Source organism: Chenopodium quinoa, unplaced genomic scaffold (genome assembly GCF_001683475.1).
Source record: "Chenopodium quinoa cultivar QQ74 unplaced genomic scaffold, ASM168347v1, whole genome shotgun sequence".
Classification (NCBI taxonomy): domain Eukaryota; kingdom Viridiplantae; phylum Streptophyta; class Magnoliopsida; order Caryophyllales; family Amaranthaceae; genus Chenopodium; species Chenopodium quinoa.
The window spans coordinates 2,311,503-2,338,121 of NW_018744080.1; the positions used below are offsets into that span (position 1 = coordinate 2,311,503).

The following is a 26,619-nucleotide window of genomic DNA, read 5'->3' on the forward strand; positions in this document are numbered from 1 at the left end:
TTTTTTTTGAATCGTTATTAGTGGCTTTAGCCGATTAAATTTGACCATATTTTCATAGACGAATATAAGCATTAAAACCTCTGAGCTTTAATGGTGGTTATGAAACAACAAAAAAGGAGAAAAAAAGGGATGGCCAGGAGGCGGCAACGGGGAGGCCGAAGGCGGTGGTAGCAAAGAAAAGCATCACCATAAGAATAGGCGAAAAGGTGGTAGTGCAATGATGAGAAAAGAAAGAGAGGTGAATGGCCAAACACTATCAAACAACTCTATCAAAGGGTTTTTCTTTCCTTGCCTTTCCTTCCCTATCCCTTTCTTGATTCCATTCCCTCCACCCCGTGGCCCGTGCTAACCAAACACCCCCTAATAGTGTTAAAAAAATAAAAAATCAAAGAACAGAGGTATTATAAGACCCTCTTCAATGGTGAGACTTGAGGGAGTTTTTTTTAGGAGAGAAAGTATTTTTTGCAAAGGATACCAATAAGTTAGTAATTAAACTTAGCAACTCCAAAAAAGTGTGGGCCCTTATCAATAAGAAAGTTGCTACCAACTCCAAAGGATACCAACTCCAAAGGATACCTATAAGAAAGTTGCTAAGTTTAGATACTCAACTTTGAGTCTCATTTTGACAAAAAGTGTGGGCCCTTATCAATATTATAATATGTTTTGTAATTTACTTAAGTTTTAACTTTATTTTTTTGACTAAAAAAAACTTAGAATATGATTTGGTGGTCCATAAATTGAAAGTGACATTAGTATACTTTAGAAAGTCTCACCATTGGGAAATTAGACTTTACATGAGTTGCTAAATTGAGAAGTGGGTTGGGTATCATGGAAGTAAAAAACAACTCATTTTGTATTTCAATAATCAAAGTTGAGTCTCACCATTGGAGATGGTCTAAGATAGAGGAAAAGCGAAAAGGGAAAGGATATAGCAGTTGAAGCAACAATTTAAAATACCTCTCACAAATATAGGGTTTACAACAATACATCTTACCAGTGATAAAAGAGCACGAGAAATCCGTTGTCCATACAAAGAAGTTGTACTTTCCAGAAATTTTTGGTCCAAACGACCCAATAAAAGGGCCAAACAATTTAAGAAAAACTTCATTGTCTCTACACATCTATCTTTGTTTTCCACATGATCCTTCAGATTGTCCTCATTATAAAACTGCATAAATCATGTCAAACAGCCTGATATTACTACAGGTAGGACAGCCTAGAAGAACTAACTGAAGCATGATAAATAAAAAGAAAGAATATATTTTATCCTAGCAGATTAACTGTATATTCTACATCCTGGTTCTGTATACAATGAAGGTTTCACACGCAGAAACAGGATTATGACATTGTGCAGATCATGAAGTCATTACATGTTAATTGCATGCGCACAACATGCATGCAGCCTAAGGAAGAGGGTGCACCATTTACAGGAGAAAGAGTGTATATACTATGTTCTATTTTGATGCTCAGACTTGTCATTTTAACCTTGCTTACAAGTGTTGACCTTGTCCTTTTATTTTGACTAATTAATGGTTATCTAATTTACATTACCAAGCACTCCCTCCGTCCAATAATAGTTCAAAAACTTATCTGCGCTAAGTGATAATAAGTTAAGATGTTATCAATTACAAATTTTGTTTTATAAGAAAGTGAATGCTTTAAGAAACAGGGTATTTTATTTGATCGACAATTTCTTGAGGTAAAATCCACACACACATATATACAAATATCTCTATTCGTAGTATATAAGCCAAACCTGAGGTGATGGTGTCTTCCTAAAAGGCCACAATACCCTTCATAGCCCAATGTTAATGTTGGGAAAAAAAAAAAAAAGTCAAGATTTATTCAAGACGAATTCTTTCGAAGTTCCAAATTATAGACATAATTCAGAAATAAAAATCATGATTATAATTATTGATATGGAAGCAAATAAATATCTTAAAATTGAAAATGTATGAAAGTTTCAAGCTTACAATTTTAGTATTACTTCAGTAGTTATGTAATTTCAATGATTATTACTTCAATTTTTTTAACCATTGCTCCACTTCCCTTTTAAGGGCGTTTCACAAATATAGCACATCTATTTTAAGAAAAGAAATATTTATGTTCACAAGGCACATCCCTAATATAACCTTACTTTTCAACACTTGATTTTTTAGTTATATATACAATCACATGAGCAATTTTGTACTTTTACCACTCTCATATTTTTTTTCCACTACCAAAAAACTTGTGCCCAACCCCTATGGTTTAATAATTAAAGAATACATGATTTAAGAAAATCGATTATTATATTTATCAAACTTTTAGCAAAAAAATTATATTCTTCCTATGTAAAGAGACTCAAGATTTTGCAACATTAGTTTAATTGGCTAATCATTCTTTTTGTTTCTCAATTATAAATTATTTCATGAAAGTTAATGAAGATACCAAGTTAACTATCACATTGAAATAAAATATTTAAACCACACTAAACATTAACCATCATATTTGACAAACACTCAAATTAAATTTCGTAATCTTTGTATGTGTACAAACTAGATACTCCCTCCGATTTTTAAATGCATCACTTTGACTTTTGCACTAGTCATATACAATGTTTGACATTATATCTTTGCTATTATAAAATAAATAAATGTTATCATATAATACATCATTAGATTAGTCACATTTTCTATTTTCATAAGTAAATTTTGTTACAAATTATACTAATAGACAATTACATATATTGTTGGTCAAAATTATATCTCATCTGTTGGTCAAACTAATAATAATAACAATAACAATAATAATAAGGGAGTATGTTACTCCCTCCATCCCATAATGTTTGTGTTTTTCACGGTATTTAAAAAATAGGAAGAAAAGGTGAATAAAGTACAATAATAAAAGTGAAGAGTACATAGACAAAAGTTACAGAGAGAAAGTGGAAAAAAGTACATGTTATGTGCAAAATTCAAGGGTGATTTAAGAACTACAATGAATAAAGTTAAAAAAGTGAGGATATAATAGTCTTTACATACTATCCAAAGATAGAAACAACAACATTTTGGATCTCCAAAATAGGAAAACAGTAGCTATATTATGGGACGGAGGGAGTATTAAATTTTGGTAGCAATTTTTCATATAATGTTATATTATGATATCTTATAAGCTTACACAAACTCTTTCTGGGAATTTATGAGTATAGAAGAACCTATTGTATTTTTACGTTTGTATACTTAGATTTGCAACTACAATAATAAATAGGAGAAATCCACTATTTAACATTTAAATAACAATTTAGACTACACAATATGATACTATCTTCGTGAAATGCAAGAAAAGCCACAAAATTATGTGATTTACCCATAAAAACCACTTAAACAAGGAAATGTAATGTTATACTACATCCGGTCCACTTTACTTGCAACTATTTCCTTTTTGGGGTGGTCCAAATTACTTGCAACTTTTCCATTTATTTCCTTTTTTAGTAAAGTTTTTTATGGAATTTTACCATTTTACCCTTATCTTTATAATAATTCAACTTTATTAAACTACTAACCTTATCAGATTAAAAAAGTAAACTGATTAATTAAATTAATCATTCCAACCAAAATTATACCCCAACCCTTCTAATTCAACAACTCCCCAACTACCTCAATTGAATGCTCCTCATTCAATTCATCTGATGAATTGGTTGGAGTTCATTTATTCTGGAGAATTCTCCGGAATAAATCTCTCCCACATAAACCCTAGTTGTTATTTTCTCTCTCCTCACTCGTCGAATCCCATCCTGTCACTCTCTCTGTCTCTCTTCCTTGGTTTGTTTACTTTGAATTCTTGTGTTCGTCCTTTCTCTGTATCCAATTCTGAGGTCCGTCAATGGCTTCTCCAACGGACAAAAACCTAGATCTAACTTGCCATGAAACCCTTGAATCAAGTGCTTCCAGCCGCCGATCTGGTAGCGTTACCTACAAACCCCAGCGTTGAACGAGTGTCATGAAACCCATTCGCCGTGCTTCTGTGATTGCAAGGAGGCGGATCCGGGGGGCGAAACTCGCTGACTATGACAGCGATGAGGAGACGCCGAAGGTGGTGGTCTCTGCTGTGGCCCATGATGAACCACCGTCTGAGGGTTTAGGGTTTAGGGCTGGTGAGGGTTCGTGGTTGCTGCGATTGTTTCGAGGGTTCTGGGTCGGAAGTCATTGAGGCTTACCTATAGATCTACTACCCTCAGTTCAACCCCCCTCGTAATTGAATGCGCAGCGTATACTCTATAAACCCTAATTTTTTTATAAGCTTATCTATTTGTGCTTGTAATGTGCAATTTGTTGTTTTGAAGTTGTGTGTTGGGTTGTTGTTGCGGTTTGTGTGAGTAGTTCATTTTGTTGCATGACTGTGATTTTAGTTACATGAGAAGTTCATGCATGACTGTTGGAGTAACTGTGGGTAGTTAATTTTGTTAGCCTCTCTGTTTTGGGATGGTGGTGTTTGCTAGAAATTGAATTATGTTTGTGATAAAACTGGTATTTTTTGGACATGTAGGTTGTTTGATAGAAGTTGATTTCTGTTTTGGGATGGTGGTGTTTGTTAGAAGTTGATTTTTGTTTGTGATAAAACTGGTATTTTCTTGGACATGTAGGTTGTTTAATAGAAGTTGATTTCTGTTTTGGGATGGTGGTGTTTGCATTTGTTGGAGTAGTTCATTTGCCTATATGTTTGTTGCATTGGTGGAATTCACAGTTGGTCTATTCTACTTGTTGAGATTGAGTCCCCTGCTGCTTTAGTCAACCACTTGGCATGGAAGTGTTCAATTTTGACCCTTGTATTCTACCTCTCATGCATTGAGTCCCTTTTTTGTTAATGCATATCCTTTTTGGTTTTCCATATGATGATGGGACTCATCTGATAGCTACTTGGGTGGTCTAGATGCTCCATAAACCTTGTCAAACTGGTTTTTGTTGAGGTACCAACACTCACTAAAGCTTTAACTGAAAACACACCCCTTCTGATGGAAATAATAGGTTCTAAAAAATAAACAAAGACAGAATTAAACTTGTAAATGTTTGTTTAATCAAAATATATGAGCTTGACTGATTACATGACTGCCAAAAAAAATAAACCATTTGTATCTAGCAAAAGTACACATAACCTACACATAATCTAACTCAAAAAGTTGTTTGAATAGGAAAAGGTTATGTGTGGCAGTTAATATTGAGTCCCCTAATACTACCCTTCCAAAAGTTATGCACAGTTATCAGTCTGCATCTACTTCCATGTGCCCTTCATCATCTCCTGTAATTGTGACTGTGTCTAAAAAATGGACAACCTGAGCAATGAGATCCCTATCTACTTCAAGTAGTTGTGGTAGTAGACCTTGGCTGTCCAAACTTCTCTTCTTCATGTGTGGGGGAGAGAAGTTATTACCACCTTGCTTTTCCAGTATCTTAATCATGCAGGATTGAAGTGTGATCCATGTGTACTAGTATAGGATCAAATTCTTGAAAAGCTCTAGCCACTTCCTTGATTAAGTCATCTAGATTCCTTAGAAAAGATTGATATTGTAATGATTGAATCACACTAAACAAGCCTAAATTTAAAACATTTGTTCTTTTGGTACCTGATGAGGCCTAGTATTATCCCATTGTATGATGATGTCCTTCGGTAACTGTTGTGGCCATTTTTCATAGATTGTTGGGATGACATGTGTTAGCAGCATCTCCCTTATGCACTCTTTTGTGACACTTTGAATTGTCTTTGTCTCTAGAGTCCCTGCATCTCTATTCTTGCTTTTCTTTTTGGCTCTTTCATACTTTACAAAAGGGAAAAGGCCATATTTTCCATCATGTATCATGTTGTTTTCAGCATCAAACAATGGTTTCCCCATCATTCTCATAAAATTGCATTGATCTTGAACCTCCTTGATTGTTGAGCCCTGTATGGATCATCTTGTGTTGGCAGTAGGTAAAAGGTTCTTGTTTCTGGATTAATGTAGAATCATTTCTCATCTAAATGTATCCATTGTTGCATATCAGTGAATGTTGGGTCCCGTACTGCTGGTACAGGATTTATTAAACTTAAAACCAATTTAAGTCTTGACACTTTGTGCTTCTCTGTCAACGCTGGGTGATTTGTGCTTGTGTGTGTTCGCAGCCTGCCTTGCTGCCTTAGCCTATGCAATGCTGTTTTGGGTATTTTCAGTGCAGCAGCATATCCCCTTTCAGTTGTTCTTTTGTACAATGGTACAGTGTCAGGAACTCATTTGTGTATTCTTTTGCTTTGCGTCCTGTCCTGCCTAATTTTTTTGTATTCACATCAACAACAGTACCTTGTGCTAGAGAATGTTTTATTACCTGAAACCATCTTGTTGTTGTAGATTTGTGCACTGAATGTTTTCTTGCCAAATTGGCTAAAAAGCCTCTTGGCAGTGAGTCCCCCTCCATGTGCAACATAATCTCCTCAACAATTGCTCTTTTCTGTTATCCTGTCATCTCTCTTGTTGGTTTGCAATTGTGTTGTAGCTCTTCTTGGTTTGCATCATCATCTGCATCATACCCATCTGCATCATTATTTTCATGATGTTGGTCTTGTTCCTGATGTGACGACCATTGATACTCTTCTTGGATGAATTGTTCTTCGTTCAAATCATCTTCCATGAGCTGGTCCTCTTGAATTAAATCATCCATAAGTTTGTGTATGAACTCTGCCATGAGTCCCTTCTCTTTTTTAAATTTTTCAGGATTGCTTTTTGGTGATGAAGTGGTGGCTGGTGGTTTTTGGACGGTCTTCAACAGAGCCTATTCCTGTAATTATTGAAGCTGTATCTACTAACACAGCTTTAGGAATTAGGATTTAACTAATTAACTTTTAGCCGGTTGTAATTTGTTAGGGCTGCCTGTATTTTGGATTTAGTAAACTAATTTCTGATTGTACTTGAATTAATTCTCCCCCCTCCCCCCTCCCCAATTCCCCTAAAACTGATCTTTTGAAAATGGGGAATTGGAAGGGAAGCCCTGATTTTATATAGGGAATTTTATTTGAATTGAATGCAAAAATTTAAATTTTGGGGGAAATTGGTTAATAATTTAAAATTTGGGGAAATTTTGGGAGGGAAATAAGGTGGGCAAAAACATTTCCCACTACTTGCTTTTGCTGCCAGGAAAAAGGGTGGGAATTTCCCATTACTTTCACAAAAGTAGTGGGGCTTACAAAAGTCAAAAAGGGGACCACAACTATTCCCTCCAATTTTATCTCCTAATTACATACCCTTACTTTTTCTAATTCACCCCTTGAAAGTTTTGCCTCGGCCTCCGCAAACACCCTCAAAGTTGCTAGTAAAGTGGACCAGAGGTAGTATTCTACAAAGTATTTGCATTGTGAAGGCAAAGTATGATTTCCTTAAATGAAATCAATGCAAAATTTTGTGTGATTTTCGAAAAGGTAAATGTTGCAATTGGCACTATTATTGTACATGAATTATGAATTGTATGAGAGCCCTATAATCTATAACCACAAAACACGTGTTATTGCCATTTCACGCACACGAACACACGCGCACACACTCTGATTATGTTACACCCACTATGTATCATATATGGACAAGATATGTGGCAAGGAGATCAATCCAATTACGACATAATGACATATCATTTTGAATTTATCTACTTAACCCTCTCTCTCATCCTTCACCTAACCACCATGAATCCAATGATTAATTTACATGACTATTTTTTTTCTAAAAAACTAAAACGCTCCCTTTACCCTTTTCCTCTCTACCCATTTTCATTCTCTCTCCTTTATTAGGAATTCTCGCTAATATTAGATATTTTCCTAGGATCGTTTTTAAAGAAAAGAAATTGATGTATCTATGACATGATTCCAATGTATCTACATATCTATATTGTACTTTGAATGTATCAATAATGTTCTTACAATTACCTAGAGTGTTCAAAAAAAAAATATAGCTTATCCAATTTTACAAACCTTTGACTTTGTGAGTCTTGATCTCTAAATTTATCCACCTTTATGTCATCCTAATATTTGTAATTAAAATATTCTAGTAAAACTTTTGACACAAATCACTCAACTAAAGCATCATGAAGACAAAGCATTTGTAATTTTTGACCGACACTACTCATATTATACTACCTTGACTAGGTACTTAATTTTCTTTCATGATTGTTGAAGTTTTGATTTTGGGTACTAATGATTTTAATGGCTTAATGGGTATCACTGTATCATGCTATTGGGAACGAGGAGATATAATTTTACAAATTAGGTTGGAATCAAATTAAAATTAATTTTGAGTTTACAATGTTGTTGGATACTTAGTTATAGCTCCTTTGTAAAATTATTTATTATGCGTAATACTAATGATAATTCTTCTCACCCTTCTCATCTCTACACCTCTACAGGATTTTGATGTTTTTTCATCTAGTTTTGATGTATTTATAGTGTCTTATCATTGTATCCGCAATGTATTTGAGAGAGATCCAATGAGAATAAGTCCCTATGTGACGATGTGAGTACACTTACAGATGAGAATAAATCCAGGAAGTTTAGAATAGATCTAAGACCTAGATTAGCCGTGTTCAATATAGGCAAATTTGTAAATCAATAACATAATACTAAAACAAACACCAGAAATGACACATGTCACTTCTTGGTGTCGTTTTTCCTACAAAACCACTTTCCTAAATCTAACTTGATTTTTCTTTATATTTTTTTTATTGACAGCTTATTTGAGACAATAATATTATATATATTTACTTTATATATTATAATAGAAATTAAAGATTCTTGTTAGTAATATAAATATTACTACAACCAAATGAATTTAATTTATAATACGAAATTTTATAAAAAAAATAATAATAATAAAAATAAAAAAATTATTTACGTTATATTGCATCAAATTGACTTTAACATAGGTCTATAACTATAACTATATATTAAATTATATTAAAGGTGAAACATGGAATGACATGTGTACGTCATCTCCTTTTTAAAAATTTCCTACTCTTTTCTTCCTTTTTTTTTTTTTTTTTTTTTGTTTTATTGTAGTTGTCAATGATTCTTAGAGAATATTTAATACTATGCAATAATATTTCCCTTAATATTTGGTAGTTATACTCCGTTTATACACATTCAACAAAAATATTATTCTTTTAATTAATAATATGCAATAATAGTTTCTTACATGTTTCGTATAACTTTGTGACTTAATGCATGATTATTTTTATTAGTTGTGCAGTTGTGCATGTAACACTCCCATTAATTTCTTTAGTATAATAAAATTTTATATTTATTTTTGTTATTACGAATTTATCATCTATTTTGCAATTAGATAATTTTTATAATTAAATATAGTGTAAAGTTATTAATAAATAGTAAAAATTACCGTGCATGGCACGGGACCTAATCTAGTTAACAATAATTCCATTGCCAAAATTAAAGACTTGGATATATGTAAGTTCATGAAGAGCTTGACGACATCAACACAAATTAAAAAAGTTTACAAATGCAAAACTTTTGATCACATGAATGATTTCAATTATCAATTAAAGAACCCATCACACAACCATACTCTAAATGAGCTATTAAAACCAAGCAAATCTTCCTTCTCATTTAGATTAGTGACGATTTCAGAATACTAAGTTCAGCTTGAAACAGTCATATCAGCATAACCTTTGATTTGCAGCAAAATAAAGAAAGCCAAGAAACAATAAACAAACCTCGATTCCAGATAAATACTGTTCTACTAACTCATTGACACGTTGGTAAAACTGAATGTCTTCCAGAAGAGATAGCATACTGTAATGTTTCCAACAAGAGGAGAGAAGTAGTACTCCAGTTGTTTGAAATTGAGAGCCTATTTACATTTAACAGACTTAGAATCAGATACAACAAAAAAAAAAGCAAATACAAAATATGGAGTCAAAAAAAAAAAATATATATATATATATATATATATATATATATATATATATATATATATATATATATAATGTAAAAGGTTAGAAAGCAGAGATGGTACACCAGACCTGACTCACGACCCTCAAGTCGAGTGCTACTACTCTCTATCTGCTGCAACCACTTAAGAATTTGCCCTAATCCTTTCGCATGTAATGTCCGACTCTTTTGGCTCCACTTCACATATAAATAAACAGCATTGCATCAACAAAAGGCATCACATCACATATATCTATGAACACGAATATTGGACTAACCGACTAAATGACTGCAGTAAACGAAATTGTAGACTTGTATTTATAAAAAAGTCATTACGAATGTATGACCACAATAATGTTCAATAAAAGGTGAATCCCACAATTTAATGTCAGCACGATGATACCTATACGCTGCATGCTAATTTGTATTTCACATTTGTTATGAACCGACTTAGGGGAGGGGCATTATGGGTAGTTTAGTACTGTTAGTAGTCATCAAGTGTATTATAAATAAGGGAAAATATGCAACAAACCAAGAGATGCCACTTGTGCACATGAAACAAAAACTCATTCTAGAATCATCCTAGGGCTTGAAACCATTCACATAAATAGAGAGAGATGAGAAAGGATTAGGCAGGCAATTGGTGAGAGGGTTTTGGGAGTCTTGTTACCCGAAGCTATCGATCACTACCTTAGTATTGTTAGTAGTCATCAAATGTAGTATAAATAAGGGAAATATGCAATGAACCAAGAGATGCCATATGTGCACATGAGACAAAAGCTCATTCCAGAATCATATTAGGGATTGGAAACATGTACATATATAGAGAGATATGAGAAAGGATTAGGCAGGAAAACTATGAGTTTATTCCTATAAGAGTTGTGACCTCAAATCACTATTTGGAGAATGGCAGCCTAAAGCTACCGTTACAATAAATCTTTTGCCTTATAATAAAAGACTCGATCATTCTTCTTAACTCTTCTTAATTCTTTGATAAATCTCAATTGTGAGCTTGAATCTATTCACAACTCACATCATCATAAATAGTCAAAGAACCCACTATCCTCCCTTTTCCACCCTGGCATATTCCCAACCTCCCTCTTCTCTATGGATGCCCCATTCCTTTTACAAAAAGGCATCATAGTTAGCCATATAAGATAGTGTTGGCAAGGAATGAACAAAAGATATGAGGCCTTTAGACACTGCAATTGTGCTTCGTCCACAAGATTAGCACCCAATATTACTTATACAATTATTTCAATCAATCTTGTTGATTGCAGTATTACCAATTTCTTCAAACTGAGAGAAATTTCGTAAGAAGAATACAAGGCTGAGTTGTAAACATACTGACTGAAGTTTCTGAACAAGAACAATGAGTTGATCCAAATTCTGCCAGAGCAACAATCTTCCATCAATGCTGATGGAGGCTTCAAAAGACATATTCTTTTGTTCTATCTGCTTCTCTTCAAAAATGCTGATTGGCCTATTAGGTTTAAATGCTCCTTTTTCATTTAAATTGCCAGACTCCAATAGTTTTTGTGTCAATGCTTCAGTGAGAACTAATATACAATCTGCAGCAGCTGCTGAAAGCCGAGTTGGCAGTTCAAAACCATCCTGCAACACACTAAAGGTGGTATAGTTTAGTGACACAATATGTATACAAAAAACACTATTGTTTTACTTAAAGATTAAAACAACTAACACCGTCAAATTCGAAGGACTACAGTTTAATGGAACTTTAGTTAGCAAGGGAGGTTAAGTGTCATCCCTTAACTTTGGAAAGCTCTTGGCAGTCCACATACAAAATGAGGCACTATAAGGACAGTTAAAAAATTAGGTACTATAAGTCCACACATAAAATGAGGCACTATAAGCTCAATGCGCTTCTTTTAAAGTGGGCGCAATATAAAGCCAGTTAAAAAAAATTAGGCTGAAGTTTGGTTCAGGTGGCGCCTCGTGCGCTTTTGGTGCACTTTGTGTACTTTTTGTGCGCCTAACCAAAAACGCCTCGCCTAGACCACGTTAAGTGCATACCCCTCATCGGCTAAGGCTACACAAATCTATGCTGAGAGATATGGACTCTCCATTTATCAATGAAAACTGATATGTAAATTATGACACCAGCAGTACATTTAGGCCATGTTTTGTTCACCTTATTTGCACTTATTTCAGGTTAATAAGTTCATATAAGAGTTAATAAGTTCAGATAAGGGTTAATAAGTTCTGTGATAAGATAAGTTCAGGAAAAATAATCAGATAAGTTGTGATAAGGGTTAATTAGGACTACCCAAGTTTAATTTATAACTAAAATAAGTTCATTTAAGGGCTAACAAGTTCAGATAAGATCAGATGAGTACAGATAAAGTTAAGTTCAAATAAGTAAAAAATTAGGTGAATAGAACGCACCCTTGATCCACAATATGCAATGGTGAACAACATACCTACCGTTTTTTACCATTACTGAAAGATGTCCAATACTCGATGAAAGGATCTTCAATAAAGCTTGATGGTTAGATTTGAAACCTGGGATGGAGAACATAAATTAATTATTGATTAATTAAAGTAAAGCAATATACAAATCCTACTACATAATACCTCCGATTCAAAATAGATGCAACGTTTAGAGTTTTGCAATATTCATTTATTAACTTTGACTATAGTAATGAGAAGTTTCTTAAAAAGGATGAGATGGATACATGTGTAAAGTTTTTCACTGATTATACTTTTTTTTAACATCAAATGTACAAAATTGGCTTACAGGTTATTAATTTTTTTTCAAAATTTATGCACATTGAATTTGAGTCAAATTTTTTTTTTTGCACGGTTAGTAAAAAAAAGTTGAAAATAAAATCCTTCTCATTTTAAGAAACTTTTTAATAGTAAGAAGGATGAGAAGGATTTTACGTGCATAGAAGAATGAGAAGGATTTTAAGCGCATAAATTACATTTCAATTTTCATCGGTTTCACAATATAATACAAAAGTCAAATCAATGCTCTATTGTGAAATGGATGTGGTATTAATTTTCCAATTAGCTAACCTATAATAAACAAGCCCATTAAAATTTGATTATAAATGCCCGTTTAAATTTGATCTTATTCGTTTACCAAGGCTCATTTATTAAAAGCTTGTATATATTATTGTAGTTTGGCTCAAGCTCTATCTCGAATTAAACGAGCTACTCGTGAGCTAAGCTTAAAAAAAATACCTAAACAAGCCAACATAAATCTCGGTTGAGTAGGAGCTCATCTATTTTATATTAAGTGTAAGTCAAAAAGGCTAATACTCTTCATATAAAGCCTAAGTCCACTATCCAGCTTTTTAACAACCCTAACTATAGCCAATAGAAAATTACATTAAACACCATAAAGACAATTATGAAAAGATGCAAAGTCACACTTAAATATAGTTCTTTGATGGGCCAAGAATGCATCAGCTCCCCTGCCTTTCTCTCCAACTCCTCTGTGAGAATGACATAAAGGCAGAGAAGAATGACAAATTGGGGAATGTAGTCTAAATGTCTCAACTAATTGATTTTCATACATTACAAAAAGCTATAGTTAAAGTTGGAATATGAATATTAAAAAAAGTCAATTTGCGTCAATTATTATGGAAAGGAGGGAGTGAATATTAACATTTTAATTAGCACATAATAGATATAGGATCTAGGATATGCAGCGCTATTGTCATCAAAAGTAAGTTAACATACAACTCAACATCTCTACTATAAAAGTATAAATTTAATGATTCAATTCACTCGGTAAGCTGGCATAAACTAATAACACTTTTTTATGTAAAAAAGACTAACCATTCTTTGAAAAGCTTGTCATTTTTGTATCATACATTAGAAGCGAGCGTACAAGCTTGCACCAACCAAGTGCAATATATCGATCTTTTCTCCTTGATATAATATTGACAAGATCCTTTGCAAGTGGCAAAAAAAGAGCTTCATCTTGAAAGAGCCAGTTCATGAGAATCATTGTCTGATTGGGATGCTTCGACTCCTTGCACCTCAAAAGCTGCACGTAAAATAGGGTAAAGATGAATCAAAGAAACATTTCTAAAGCCCAAAACATATGTGTAAAAGCTTAAATTTTTGGAACAAGTTTGTTACTGGAACAAACACAAAAGTACGAAACGTACACTCAACCAGAACCAACAAACCATAGTTCATAATTGGTCAGTTATTGATCACAGACTCAGCAAATTGCAACTAACCCAAAAAAAAATGAGGAGCCTAAGGACTACCATTAAAATATGTCATTTATAATGCACCAGCAGAACCACCTCCTTACAAACCAAGTGAGCACTTCATTAGTGAAGTAGACTATAGAGAAAGCCGGTCAATCGAAATTCCAGCACTTAAAATTCGGTGCGAGGGTCAACTCCATAACAACTTACACTAGTCACACTCTAATAATCTTCTAACTCAATATTCCAATATTCTTCTCTCACCTAGCATTCAAAATTTGACAGATACAGAGACAAAACATCTCCACTCACAGCAATAATCTATCATTTTCATTTTAAAACTGCTTAGCCTCTTCTCTGCAATGTTTCCCGTTCTTTTCTAATCCAATCCTAAACTCGCCAAACGCAACCCTTAGCAGCAAGGCAACATCAGCTTTATAATCAAACATAACAATCTGAATTAACATTTGCTAAAGCAATCTTTATTTTCATAACTATAGTAATCATATTACTTTCTACCATCCATATGACACCAATTCCGCAACACGAATCACAATTTTCAATCAATTGAAGAACAATTAAAATGCAAACATTAAATTATGGAGATATAAAATGCATTACATTTTCAATCATAGGAATAAGAACTTCGTCTAATCGCTTTTCTTCATCAACAGCGTCTCTCACATACTTGTTCAAAACGCGCAGAGATTCATCTAGTGTAACTGCAACAGAAAATAACAACCAAATCATCAAATTTCATACAAAATTCCAGAAAAAATAAAACGAAATAAATAAATAAATTCTATTAATATTACCAGCAAAGGTTGATTTTGGAGCTTTGCCGAGTTTAACAATGGCGTCTTCAAGTTTCTTCGGTCGAGAGATAAGCAGCGTGTTCATTACTCGACCAACCATTGAAGAGATCATTGAATTGGATTCTGATTGCCTTAAAACTGGTTCGTCTTCCATTGATAAACAGGCAGCAGAAATCAAAGGTTAGAATTTGGAACCCTAATTATGCTGATAGTGCTGAATTTGAAAGCAGCGAGGGAAAGTTCTGGAGATTGGAAGATGGGGAAGGTTGAAGAAAGAAGAAAATGTTAAGTCCGGTGGCTATAATATATGGAATACTTCATAATACGGAGCAACTATTTGTTCAGATTTCAAAGTACTCCTTGCACTCTATACTTCCGTAGAATTTACAAATTTTGAAAGGATTTGTTAACGAATGCCCCGATACGATGGATAACATTGTGGTTTCAGCACCATTTGCAATACTCATATACGAAGTATTGTTTTTGGGCTCATGTATTATGCACATATTAAGTCTTACTTTTGGTCCATATTTGACATGACTATTGTGGCTTCTCTTACAAGCTTTAGATGGGATATCTTGGAGCTAACAAGTGACCAAGTAAGGGAGATTGTAGTTGAGCATATCATACACACAAAATAGAGAAAGAGTGAGGGTTCATGTGAAGAGCTTCCAACTTCAGATTTTTCTGAGCAGCCTATACAAAACTGGTTGTTGCCGGAGTTTTCACCGTTGGATCGTGGTCAAATTTTGACAGCTTACCCCTGACATCAAGGGCTTCATTTTGGACGATTGAATCGTCGTTTTGAGGTCTGGTTTGGTCAGAATCGTTTTTGGACAAAATGGCTATCGTTTGGACAAAAAATTAAAACCAAATCCAACGCACTATTCCTAATTCTGTTTGTCAACCAAATAAAAAAGAATTATAAAGTTTAAGCAAGAGAATTTGTCGCAAACACAACATATTTGAATACTTTGCAAACATCACAAAAAGCAACAGAAACTTGTGATTTTCACAAAACCAGACCAAAGTCAAAAACTTAGAGAAAATAAACAAGGAAAACCATAAAACCCCACATCAGATTCATTTGAGAACTTAGCTAGTAATGCTCAAACCTCTCTTTCCACCTTGCTCTTCACCACCATTTTTACCCAAGAACCCGAATCAATTACACTTCGAGCAACACTACCGCCATCTCTGCGACCTCCTTCTCTCCTTCACTCGCTCTCGGGCGCTTCCGAAAGGTCTCCAAATCCATGCCCACATTCTCAAATTAGGCTTCCAATCCATCCCTCTTGTTTCCCACCATTTGATCAATTTTTATTCAAAAACTCAATTTCCCGCCTTTTCCCGCCAAATTTTTGATGAAGCCCCTTTTAAGGTTTCTACTACCTGGAGCTCTGTTATATCTTCTTTTGCTCAGAATGAGCTCCCTTGTGTTGCTCTTGAGTTCTTTTGCAGGATGGTTGGAGCCGGGTTTCGGCCGGATGATCATACGTACCCGAGTGCGATGAAGTCGTGCGCGATTTTGGGGAGGGTTGATGTGGGGAGATTGGTTCATGGGGTTGTGATCAAGACTGGGTATGAGGAGGATGTGTTTGTGGGGAGTTCTATGGTGGATATGTATGCTAAATGTGGAGAAATTTGGGATGCACGGAAGGTATTTGATAAAATGCCTGAGAGAAATGTAGTTTCTTGGACTGGAATGATTTTTGGGTATACTCAATTGGGTGAAAATGAGGAGGCACTTAGGTTGTTTAAGGATGCTGTAGTTGAGGGTGTTGATGTTAATGATTTTACGTTCTCGAGTGCGGTTCATGTTTGTGGTAATTCAACCCTTTTGGAACTAGGGAAGCAAATTCATGGCTTGTGCTTGAAGAAGAGTTATGATTCGTCGGGTTTTGTTGGGAGTGGTTTGATCTCGTTGTACTCGAAGTGTGGGATCATAGAAGGGGCATATCGTGTATTCGATGAGGTGAAGACAAAGAATGTTGGATTATGGAATTCTATGTTGATTGCTTGTGCTCAACACGCTCATTCTTCGAAGGTGTTAGATTTGTTTCGTAGTATGGAAAGTGAAGGAACAAAGCCGAACTTTATCACCTTCTTGTCTTTGCTTTATGCTTGTAGTCATGCAGGATTGGTTAAGGAGGGCCAGTTTTACTTTCATCAGATGAAAACGTATGGCATTGAACCAGGGCATCAGCATTATGCCACCTTAGTCGATTTGCTAGGCCGTGCTGGAAAGTTGCAGGAGGCGCTTACAGTTATCAAGGAGATGCCCATTGAACCAACTGAGTCTGTTTGGGGTGCTTTATTGACAGGCTGCCGACTACACGGCAACACTGAATTAGCAGCATATGCTGCAGACAAGGTTTTTGAGTTAGGAAATGTGGGTTCTGGCCTATTTGTACAGCTATGTAATGCCTATGCAGCAGCTGGGAGACTCCAAGACGCAGCCAAAGTTAGGCTGATGTTAAGGGATAGAGGGATTAAGAAGGAAACAGGTTTAAGTTGGCTTGAGGAAGGCAATAAGGTTCACACATTTGCTGCAGGGGACAGATGCCATCCGAAATCCCAGCAGATATATCAGAAATTGGAAGAAATAGGGGACGAATTGGAGCGAGCTGGCTACATTGCTGACACTAGTTTTGTACTGCAACAAGTGGATGATGATACCAAAAAACAAACAATTAGGTATCACAGTGAGAGGTTAGCGATTGCTTATGCATTGATCAGCTTCCCACCTGACAGGCCTATCCGGATTATGAAAAATTTGCGTGTATGTGGCGATTGTCACACTGCAATCAAGTTTATGTCAAAGTGCACCGGAAGAATAATTATTGTGAGAGACAATAACAGATTCCATAGGTTTGAAGATGGAAAGTGCTCGTGTGGAGACTACTGGTAATTGTATTGTAGCTGCAAACGTGGCGTTCGTTGTATAGATTTTCTCACTCTCCACATACATCTATAACAATGTTTCAACGAAACAATTGTGGAGTTATTTCAATTAAACAACAGTTCGTAAACAAAGCACCACTGACCATTGTGCCTGCATTACTGTGTTTGTCAAGCAATTGATTTAATTACACAAAATGCATTGAGATGAAGTAGTTTTTGCTTTTATCAATTAAAAAAAAATGAGTTATTTGGTATGTTAAGCATAGCCTAAACCTTCCATCTAGCATAAAATGTTGGGGTTTTTCCCCTACGAAAATGATATAATCATAATATTTTTGGGGGAAAATTGGCTTAAAATAATACCAACTATCAACGGTGTGTGCAAAATAATACAATCTCAACTATTTGTTATTAGTGGCACTACCTTTTTATACTATATGTGCAAAATAGTACATCAATCTCCTAAAATGTATTTTGATGAATATTCCATCTATCTTTATAATTTATTATTATTTTTTATATTAATTTTCTGTTTTCTTTTCAAAATACATAGTATTACGTTAACAATTTTCTTTACAATCCAAATTAATAATGCCCCACCCTTTTGTTAAAAATCAATATGTAATTAATTTTTTTTTTTCATAATACATATAGTAATTTCTACATCACACAATAGTAAATAGAATATTTAAATGCCTTATTATTATGTTGATATAATTAGTTTCAAAATATCCGAAATTTTCCCACATCCACCAACCATAATAATGTAGGGAATTTTTTGGATTTTTAAAACATTTTTTGAAACTAATTAAATTAAAAATACCCTATTTACTATTGTGTGGTAGTCTAGTAGTAGAAATAATCACTACATGTATTTTGAAATAAATTATTTAAATACATATTAACAATTTTTAAAAAAAAAAAAAAAAAAAAAAAAAAAAAAAAAAACTAACAAAGGAGTGGGGCATGCATTATTAATTTGATTGTAAAGGAAATTATTAATACAATATGTATTTTAAAAAAAAATTAATAAAATAATAGTAATAAATATAGATGGAATATTACTCAAAATACGTTTTTGGTGACTTTCGTACTATTTTCCACATATAGTATAAAAGGTGGTACCGTTAATAGCAAATAGTTGAGTTCGTATTATTTTGCACACACCGTTGATAGTTCGTATTATTTTAAGCCAAATTTCCTATTTTTGGATGCTCTATTTTAAAATAATGTAAAATCCATTCTAAATCGGAGTGTAGTTCAAAAGGCTAATTTCTTCATTCAATTAGAAATAACCAAATGAGCATAATATAACCTTAAGTGCACCAAATTCTAGGAGACTAGGTACAATATGTTTATGCTACAGTATGTTTATACTACAAAGAGAACGAGAATACGAAGTCTGTCTTTATTTGATTCTCAATTTTGTCATTTTGAATGCGGTCACATTTCACATTTTCATAAATTTTTTTTTTTGAAACACACATTTTCATAATTATTAAGATACATAAAATGATTTTTATACCCTTATTTTTTGTCCTTATTAAGTCATCTTCCCATTTTACCCTAACATTTGTCATAAAAATGCGTCAACTGTTGATTAATTTAATACTCCATCCGTTTTTGAATACTTGCTTCACTTTCCTTGTGCGGCCGTATTTAAGTATTTGCTCCATTTCCTTATTTGGAAAGCTTTTATAATATTTAATTCATTCTCACAACTAGTGAGACCCAATTTTACTACTTTTAGGTTCTCTCTCCTCCAATTTACCTTCCACTAACCTCACTATCTCTATATTTTATTACTTTCTCCAATTTCTCGTAAAACTCCACGCATGGAAAAATGGAACAAGTATTTAAAAATGGAGGGAGTATTTACACTCTTGAATCTATCAATTTATCTTTCCCATGTACTTTAATTATTTTTTAATTGAAAATGTCTCTTTCCCATGCACTTTTATTACTTTATTAATTGAAAATTATACTTTCATTACTTCACCTTAATTCCCGTGATTTTCCTGTAAAAAGTGACAAACAAAAAGAGATGGAGGGAGTATTATTTTCATTGTCTTTATTTTACACACTTTGACTTTTAACATTTTTCAAAAATTTAACTTTGACTAGCTTTAGTGATGTATCTTTACGATAAAAAAAATAATAATGTTGAATCTTGTGCGTCTCAATTTATATTTTCATAATATCAACTTTAAATAATTTCACTTATTGATGATTGCAAATAGGCAAAAGTTAACGAACGTCCCAAGGGCATTGATTAAGATAACTAAAAGTAAGAATCATCAAATTAAAATGAACATTAATAACATCAATCGACACGTAATTTTGACATGTACTCCCATTAATACCATTTTAGGAAATGTTTTAAATGCTTAAACATCACTTGTCAAACTTGTGAGATAAAAAAAAGTGTGATATTAAAAATATACATAGTAGAAAAGAGGATATAATACTTTGGGAAATAGTAGAAAAATGGAAGACAGTAAAATGTTGGTACATGTCAAAAAAAAAACGAAAAAGGTTCGTTTTATCCGAATATTGAAATTAAAATAAACAAAGAAAATAACAATGAGAAAAACATTTCAGCACCGAAAGTAAAAGAGTTGAAATAGATGCAATGATACTATAAAATTAGTGGTTTCTTTTCACAAAAGGAATGAAGTAATGAGACTAGAGAACGATTTAGAGCCAACGTTTTTCTACCCTTCTTTTTTTCATATCCCTTTTTATAAAGGTGCAAGTTAAGATAGTAGTAGAATAATTCTACCTCAATAGTGAACAACTATCACCTCAATAAATTCTCAGCATTTAACTATGCTATCCATTACCAAAGTGATTGTAAAAAGGCAACAACAAAAGGCACCATCTATCTCGAAGTTTATCTATATGATCGCGTATTGAAACCTCCTCGAAAAAATTAGAGATAAACACACCGTATAACATCCCAACATGTAACAAATCCTATTTCATCCAAGAAGACGTGACTAAACTGAAATGATAAATTCCAAACAATATAGTACTTCATGTAACTACTGGTTGAAAGATTAGATTAACCAAGCTAATGAGATTTTGTAATTTAATCAGGATTAGAAATTGTTTGACCAAAAGAAATATGAGAGAAGACAATTATTTCACAAGATAGCCAAATTATACCAAAGTATAAAGAAAAGAAAATTTTAATTTGTCAATAGGAAAGAAATCAATTGCAATGAAGATGTACAAAAATAGCACCATGTTAATGGTTTACAGAATGAGGCAATGAATTCAATGGAAAAGAGATGGAAGATACATGAGATATATAGTTTCTTTAATGAAACATATTGCTAAGCATACAAAGCAAAATCGACTAGGCCAAGGCCAAGCCTTTCAAAATAATGGCCGAGAAGCACCCTGGTTCATAAGAAACATGGTGCAACAAGATTTTACCCTTTCTAACTACATTAGCAAGAATAGTCAGAATGAATATCATTCAACTAACAAAATAGGAAAAAAAAAATAGCATACTTCTATCTGCTTACCTTGCTCCATTCTTTCTGCTACCTATATCTTGCCTCGTTGCTACCAATCAAAATCCAGAAAGCAAAGGACAAGTAATATTATTCATTAATTAATATCTTTCTGCCATATCCACTACTTCAGCTTGTGCATTCGAATAAGAACTGTCAACCACTGATGAAACGGAACCTCCAACCTTCTCTTTAATGTCAGTAGGTGATTCTTTGACAAGTGACTGAACCCAAGAAAGATCAGGCTCTTCACCATTGTTGCCAAGCTCAAAGGAAGAAGATCTCCTGAGTTTACCCAATTCCTCTGTGTTTGTACCCCAGTCTGGCTTACCGTTGGAGGAACCCCATCTTGACCAAGAATGAACAGGAGAGCCCACAATGGCACCCAAGCTGGTTCCAAGATCCCGAGAGCTAAGACTGCGGAACTGATGAAGCTGTTGCTCCCGTTGAGCAAGCATAGAAGCCCGAGCACTCATTGGGGAGATGGGTTCCACACTTCGAGGAGACATTCTTCCTGACAATAATGGATGGTCAGCAACACCCTTAGGGGAGAAATTTGTATTGATTGGAGAGAGCATGCTTTGCTGCTGCTGTTGAAACTGGTTGAAAACAGCAGATTTATGAGTAGGCGAGTAAAGACATGAACCCAGTCCTTGATCATTGTACCGCGGAGACAAGCTCTCAGCAGAAAAAAGATCATCCAGGTTAGAAGGGTTCAGAGTTTTTGAGCGGTTAGAGCGGTTTAAAGAATTAGGGGTCATAGAAAGGCAAGAAAATTCACTCAGGAGCTGTTGCTGTTGTTGCAAGTCATAATCTTGCAGCATATTATCAAACTCTTCAGCTGCAATATCTCTTGCATTAAGAGATGACCTTAACCTACTGGACTGAAGATTGCTGCCTGGAAGACGCAAAGACGGAACATTTGGCTGTGGCCAAGCCAAGGAAGAATGAGAAATTCCATTAGCAGCTGAAGGTGACATTGATGGAGTGAAAGCAGAAGGAGACATAAGAGATGAGGGAGATCCTGGCATAAAGTTCATAGCAGCAGCAAAATCCATAGAACTAGAAGCGCTTGAGCGGGGTGAGGGAACAGCAGAACCAGTAGACACATAAAGAGGTCTCAGTTCTTCAGGTATATGAGCAAAGAAACAAACTCTTCTAGCGCAACTTGGGCCATCCTTGCAGAGACGTGTTCTATATTGAGCTGGATGGAGCCAACACTCAAAAACCCCATGAGCATATTCACACATATCCCCCCTTCTACAAGCTCCTTTTCGAAAATCAGGACAAGGAACACAGCTGTAATGGTACTTCCGCGGATCTCTCCTCCTAGCATTTTCACCAGGATGAACAAAAGGGCATTCTGTCCAATCATGAGAATAGGCACGAGAACAAGGACGGATCTTGAAGGAGTACATACGGAATTCATCAGTTGCATAAATGCTGTTCTTAATATCAGGTATGGATGGATCAATGGGGTATTCTTTCTTCTCAGCTGCGTAAGATGTAGCTTGGATATCATCAAACTTTGAGTTAATTGGTGAAGGTGGTGAGTCTGAATAAGATGACGGAGATCCGTTTACTGGTGAAGATGAGAGTGGTGGTGAGTTTGAATTAGAAGTGGCGCTTGGCAGCCTCAAAATGCGCTCACTAATAGAGCCATGACCAGCTAGGAGTTCTTCAAGAGCACTTTTGACATCATTTTGCCTCGGTGAGACCATAATAACATCAAAAGGTCGATTTCCATTGGCATCTAGTGCATTATGATCAGCACCTGCCTCCAGAAGCAACCTCACAACATCAACAGCATTCACAGAACCACCAGATGCAGCACAGTGTAGTGCAGTGCTTTTATCCTCACCACATGACCGGTTAACATCAGTAACGGAGAGAGAAATAATCAATTTCAGAACATCCATACTGCCGTAAATTGAAGCAACCATCAAAGGAGTTCTATGCTCATAGACCATCTGTTTCGAGCCTTTTTTCCGGACATACCACAACCCAGGCTCATCAATTCCAGCCGGATCATCTTCAATCAACCGTTTAAATGCTTCCACATCATTATTTGCAGAAACTTCAAGCAGGCTTGAAAATGTATCTAAGGTCTCAACAGTCAAGTTATTCATGTCTTTGACAGAAGTCAACTAATAAAGAGAAGGAAATGCAGGCCAGAATTCAACAGGTTCCAATCACCCAACTTTACAGCGCATGATATGACTATCTAGACCTCCATCTGTAACAATATAAATCACAACCATAATTAAACATCAAACCCATGTACTCGGAAGCATGGAGAGAAACACAGAGAAAAAGTAAAAGCCGAGTGCTTCAAGCAAATGAACCTATTTTCATCCACATATGGAGATTATGAAACATCACCAAAACAATGAATTCTAAGAATTATTTCAGGAACAAACTTTATCCCACAAGAATGTCTCACAAGTCATGTACATACATGTAAGAACAAGAGCAGATGGATAATTAGTATATCGCAAAAATCCGAAATATTAATAAACAATCAAAAGCAACCCTGCGCCCCTTCTTCCCCCTCCAAATATGCAGGCATCAACAAATTGATCCACAATCATGAACATAAAACATTCAAAGAAAAAGCAAAAGGCAAACTTTGCAGCAAAACAAATAGCTTTTCTAGTTTAGGGTTTCACCTCATCTTGCTATCAATTACACTCATTTCAGACAGTGGGTCACATGCAATAAATCCTACTGAAACTGTACTATTCATCAACTATTCAAATTGATGAATTCATGGGTATGTGACCAAATTCTATAATCGGAAAAATTCATAAGCCCTAAAATTTAAAACCCAAACCAAATCCAAAACACTATGCCTAATACTTTTTATCAACCAAAAATTAGAAAAATAAAATTTAAGGGTTTTGGTCACAAACACAAGCATACTTCAATACTCAAATTCGGATGAACATGCAATAAAATAAAGCTTATTGGCCCAAAAATGAAATGGGGTTCTAATTAATTTTCCCTAAAAAAAGTTGAAACACTCAGCAAACATCACAAAAAGCAACAGAAACTTCTGATTTTCACAAAAACAGGACCAAAGTCAAAAGATTAGAGAAAAAACAGGGAAAACCATAAAACCCCACATCATATTTTAATAAATTAATCCAACCCAAAAAAACAGAAAAAATTAAATTAACAGAAATTAATTAATTGGAGAAATTACAAAAAAGCAAGAATAAACAATAAAAAAATCAAATACATGCAAGTAGAGCAAAGAACAAATCAAACCCATTAATTCAAATAAAACCCAGAAAAAATTGGTCCAAGTATAATAAAAATTAGACAAGTAAACAACTGAAATAAACTATCCAAGTAGAAAAAACCAATGATCAAAGGGATGATAAATTTGATTTTAAAAAAATGGGGAAAAAATCAAAGGAAGACAAAAAAGTTACCTTTATTAATTAATATAGTTTTTGTGAAGCTACAGCAGCAAAGAGAGAGATCGCATATGAGTAGAGAGAGAGACGAAGAAGGGAGTTAAGAGATCTAGTAGAAGTAGAGAGAGAAAGAAGAGGGGTTAAGAGTTGAGAGATCTAGTAGTAGTAGAAGAAAGAAGAGAGAGAAAGAGAAGAGGGAAGCACGAAGCAGTAGAAGAAGAAGGAAAATGAAAAAGTTGTGAGTGAAAAAAAAGAGAGAGAGAGAGAGAGAGTGAGAAGAGCGCGTCTTTTCTTTTTCTCTTCTCTTCGTTTCACCATTTCCTATGAACAAGGGCTTATTTAATTTTCTAAAAAAAATTATTTAAGAGAAAAAAGATATATACAGTCCTTAAATAAGAAGCTAAAATGAAAAGAGAAAAATTAAAATAAAATACTCCTATTTACTCGTGAATTCGTGAATTGTCGATTAATTCCCAACTTAATACGGAATACTAAAAAAAAGAAATATATTAAATGCTTATATTCAACTAAAGGGTGCATATAACATTACCCTATTTAAAATCATTTTTTACGAGTATTTTTTTGTATTATATTCTCCGTTTTTTATTAATTACAACACTTGTAGTTACTCTGTATTTTGTAAATTTCTACTCCCTCCATCCCTAAACTAAATGTCTACTTCTAAATTTACACAGGAATTAAGGAACTTGGAGTATCCTTAAAATCTATAATTGGGAAGTACAAAAGGAATTAAAAGACATTTAGGGTCTGTTCTCATTGACTGAAATCAGCTGAACTGAACTTAGTAATTAGTGATTTTTAACTACGGATTAGTGATCTTTGATTATTTATTGATTATTTATAACTTATACATATGTGTATATACATATGTACATATTAAAATATTTATGAAAAATATACTTTATAATTATAATATTTATGGAAAATATATTATAAACATGAAACCCCAAAACATTTTAAACACATATACTATATAATTTAAAAATAAAATAGTATTATGACAAAAGAACACAAAACACTTTGTTGTTTAAATTTTTTTAAAAATAAAATATAAAAATAAAATAAAATTACGTTTTCCGTTGCAAATAATCGTTGCTTGTTGTACTCTACACAATTTTATTCGTTTACATGAACTAGGGATTCCATTCACGCACCAAGTTGAAGTCATGGAGCGAAGAGAAGATCATACTATGTACGATCCTAACAGAAAAGCAGCTATGGATATTGTACGACAAGACATAACTGATCAGATATAGGAGTCAGTTCAGAGGATTGCCGAGGTAATGGAGGAGCTTGGTGGACAAGAAGAAGACGAAGAACTAACCGATTATGAAAATTAGTTTAAGTTGTGTAGTACTCTAATTTTCTCAATGATGAGTTTAACAGTAGAAATGTGTATCAAAAAAATAAAACCATTTGAACAATGAATTGTATTATTATTATTATTATTATTATTATTATTATTATTATTATTATTATTATTATTATTATTATTATAAGATCTTAAAAGAATGAAATTATTATCGTCGTTGTAATAAGAGCTTAAAAGAATGAAATTTGGCTTTATATCATCAGCAATACCATTAGACATAAACTGAACTGAATTTCAACGTATGATAACATGCCCTTATTATTGTCTTTGAATAAAACAAAAAAAATGACATTAAATGCTTGTACATGTCAGCAATCTTTTAAGAATAAAAAGGATCAATTACATTTGTTTATACAAAAATAAAAGAACCAATCAAATTCATTTAATATGCTGCACATGGATTGTAATTGTTCAAATGGTGGAATAAAAATTTAAGAAGAAAAA

General features: G+C 33.9%; 3 protein-coding genes across 3 annotated transcripts in view; 1 reads left to right on the forward strand and 2 right to left on the reverse strand.

The window, feature by feature from the left end:
• Window positions 1-15,355, reverse strand: part of LOC110691464 — a 32,631-nt gene extending 17,276 nt beyond the window's left edge. The window contains exons 1-8 of the mRNA XM_021868404.1: window positions 14,936-15,355; window positions 14,742-14,842; window positions 13,738-13,948; window positions 12,372-12,453; window positions 11,278-11,554; window positions 10,023-10,128; window positions 9,714-9,850; window positions 995-1,168 (exon numbers count right to left, since the gene is read on the reverse strand). Coding sequence (XP_021724096.1) covers window positions 995-1,168; window positions 9,714-9,850; window positions 10,023-10,128; window positions 11,278-11,554; window positions 12,372-12,453; window positions 13,738-13,948; window positions 14,742-14,842; window positions 14,936-15,089 — 1,242 coding nt within the window. The 5' untranslated portion in view covers window positions 15,090-15,355. The remainder of the gene's footprint in view (window positions 1-994; window positions 1,169-9,713; window positions 9,851-10,022; window positions 10,129-11,277; window positions 11,555-12,371; window positions 12,454-13,737; window positions 13,949-14,741; window positions 14,843-14,935) is intronic.
• A 469-nt stretch (window positions 15,356-15,824) lies between these two features.
• Window positions 15,825-18,059, forward strand: LOC110691465 (putative pentatricopeptide repeat-containing protein At5g52630). The gene has a single exon (XM_021868405.1). The coding sequence runs from the start codon at window positions 16,041-16,043 to the stop codon at window positions 17,844-17,846; it is 1,806 nt and encodes a 601-aa protein (XP_021724097.1). The 5' UTR covers window positions 15,825-16,040; the 3' UTR covers window positions 17,847-18,059.
• Window positions 18,060-21,044: 2,985 nt separating this feature from the next.
• On the reverse strand, window positions 21,045-25,015 carry LOC110691466 (zinc finger CCCH domain-containing protein 30-like). The gene is made up of 2 exons (XM_021868406.1): window positions 24,798-25,015; window positions 21,045-23,596 (listed from the first exon to the last, which is right to left on the reverse strand). Exon 2 carries the CDS (start codon window positions 23,487-23,489, stop codon window positions 21,462-21,464), a length of 2,028 nt encoding a protein of 675 aa, XP_021724098.1. The 5' UTR covers window positions 23,490-23,596; window positions 24,798-25,015; the 3' UTR covers window positions 21,045-21,461.
• Window positions 25,016-26,619: the final 1,604 nt, after the last annotated feature.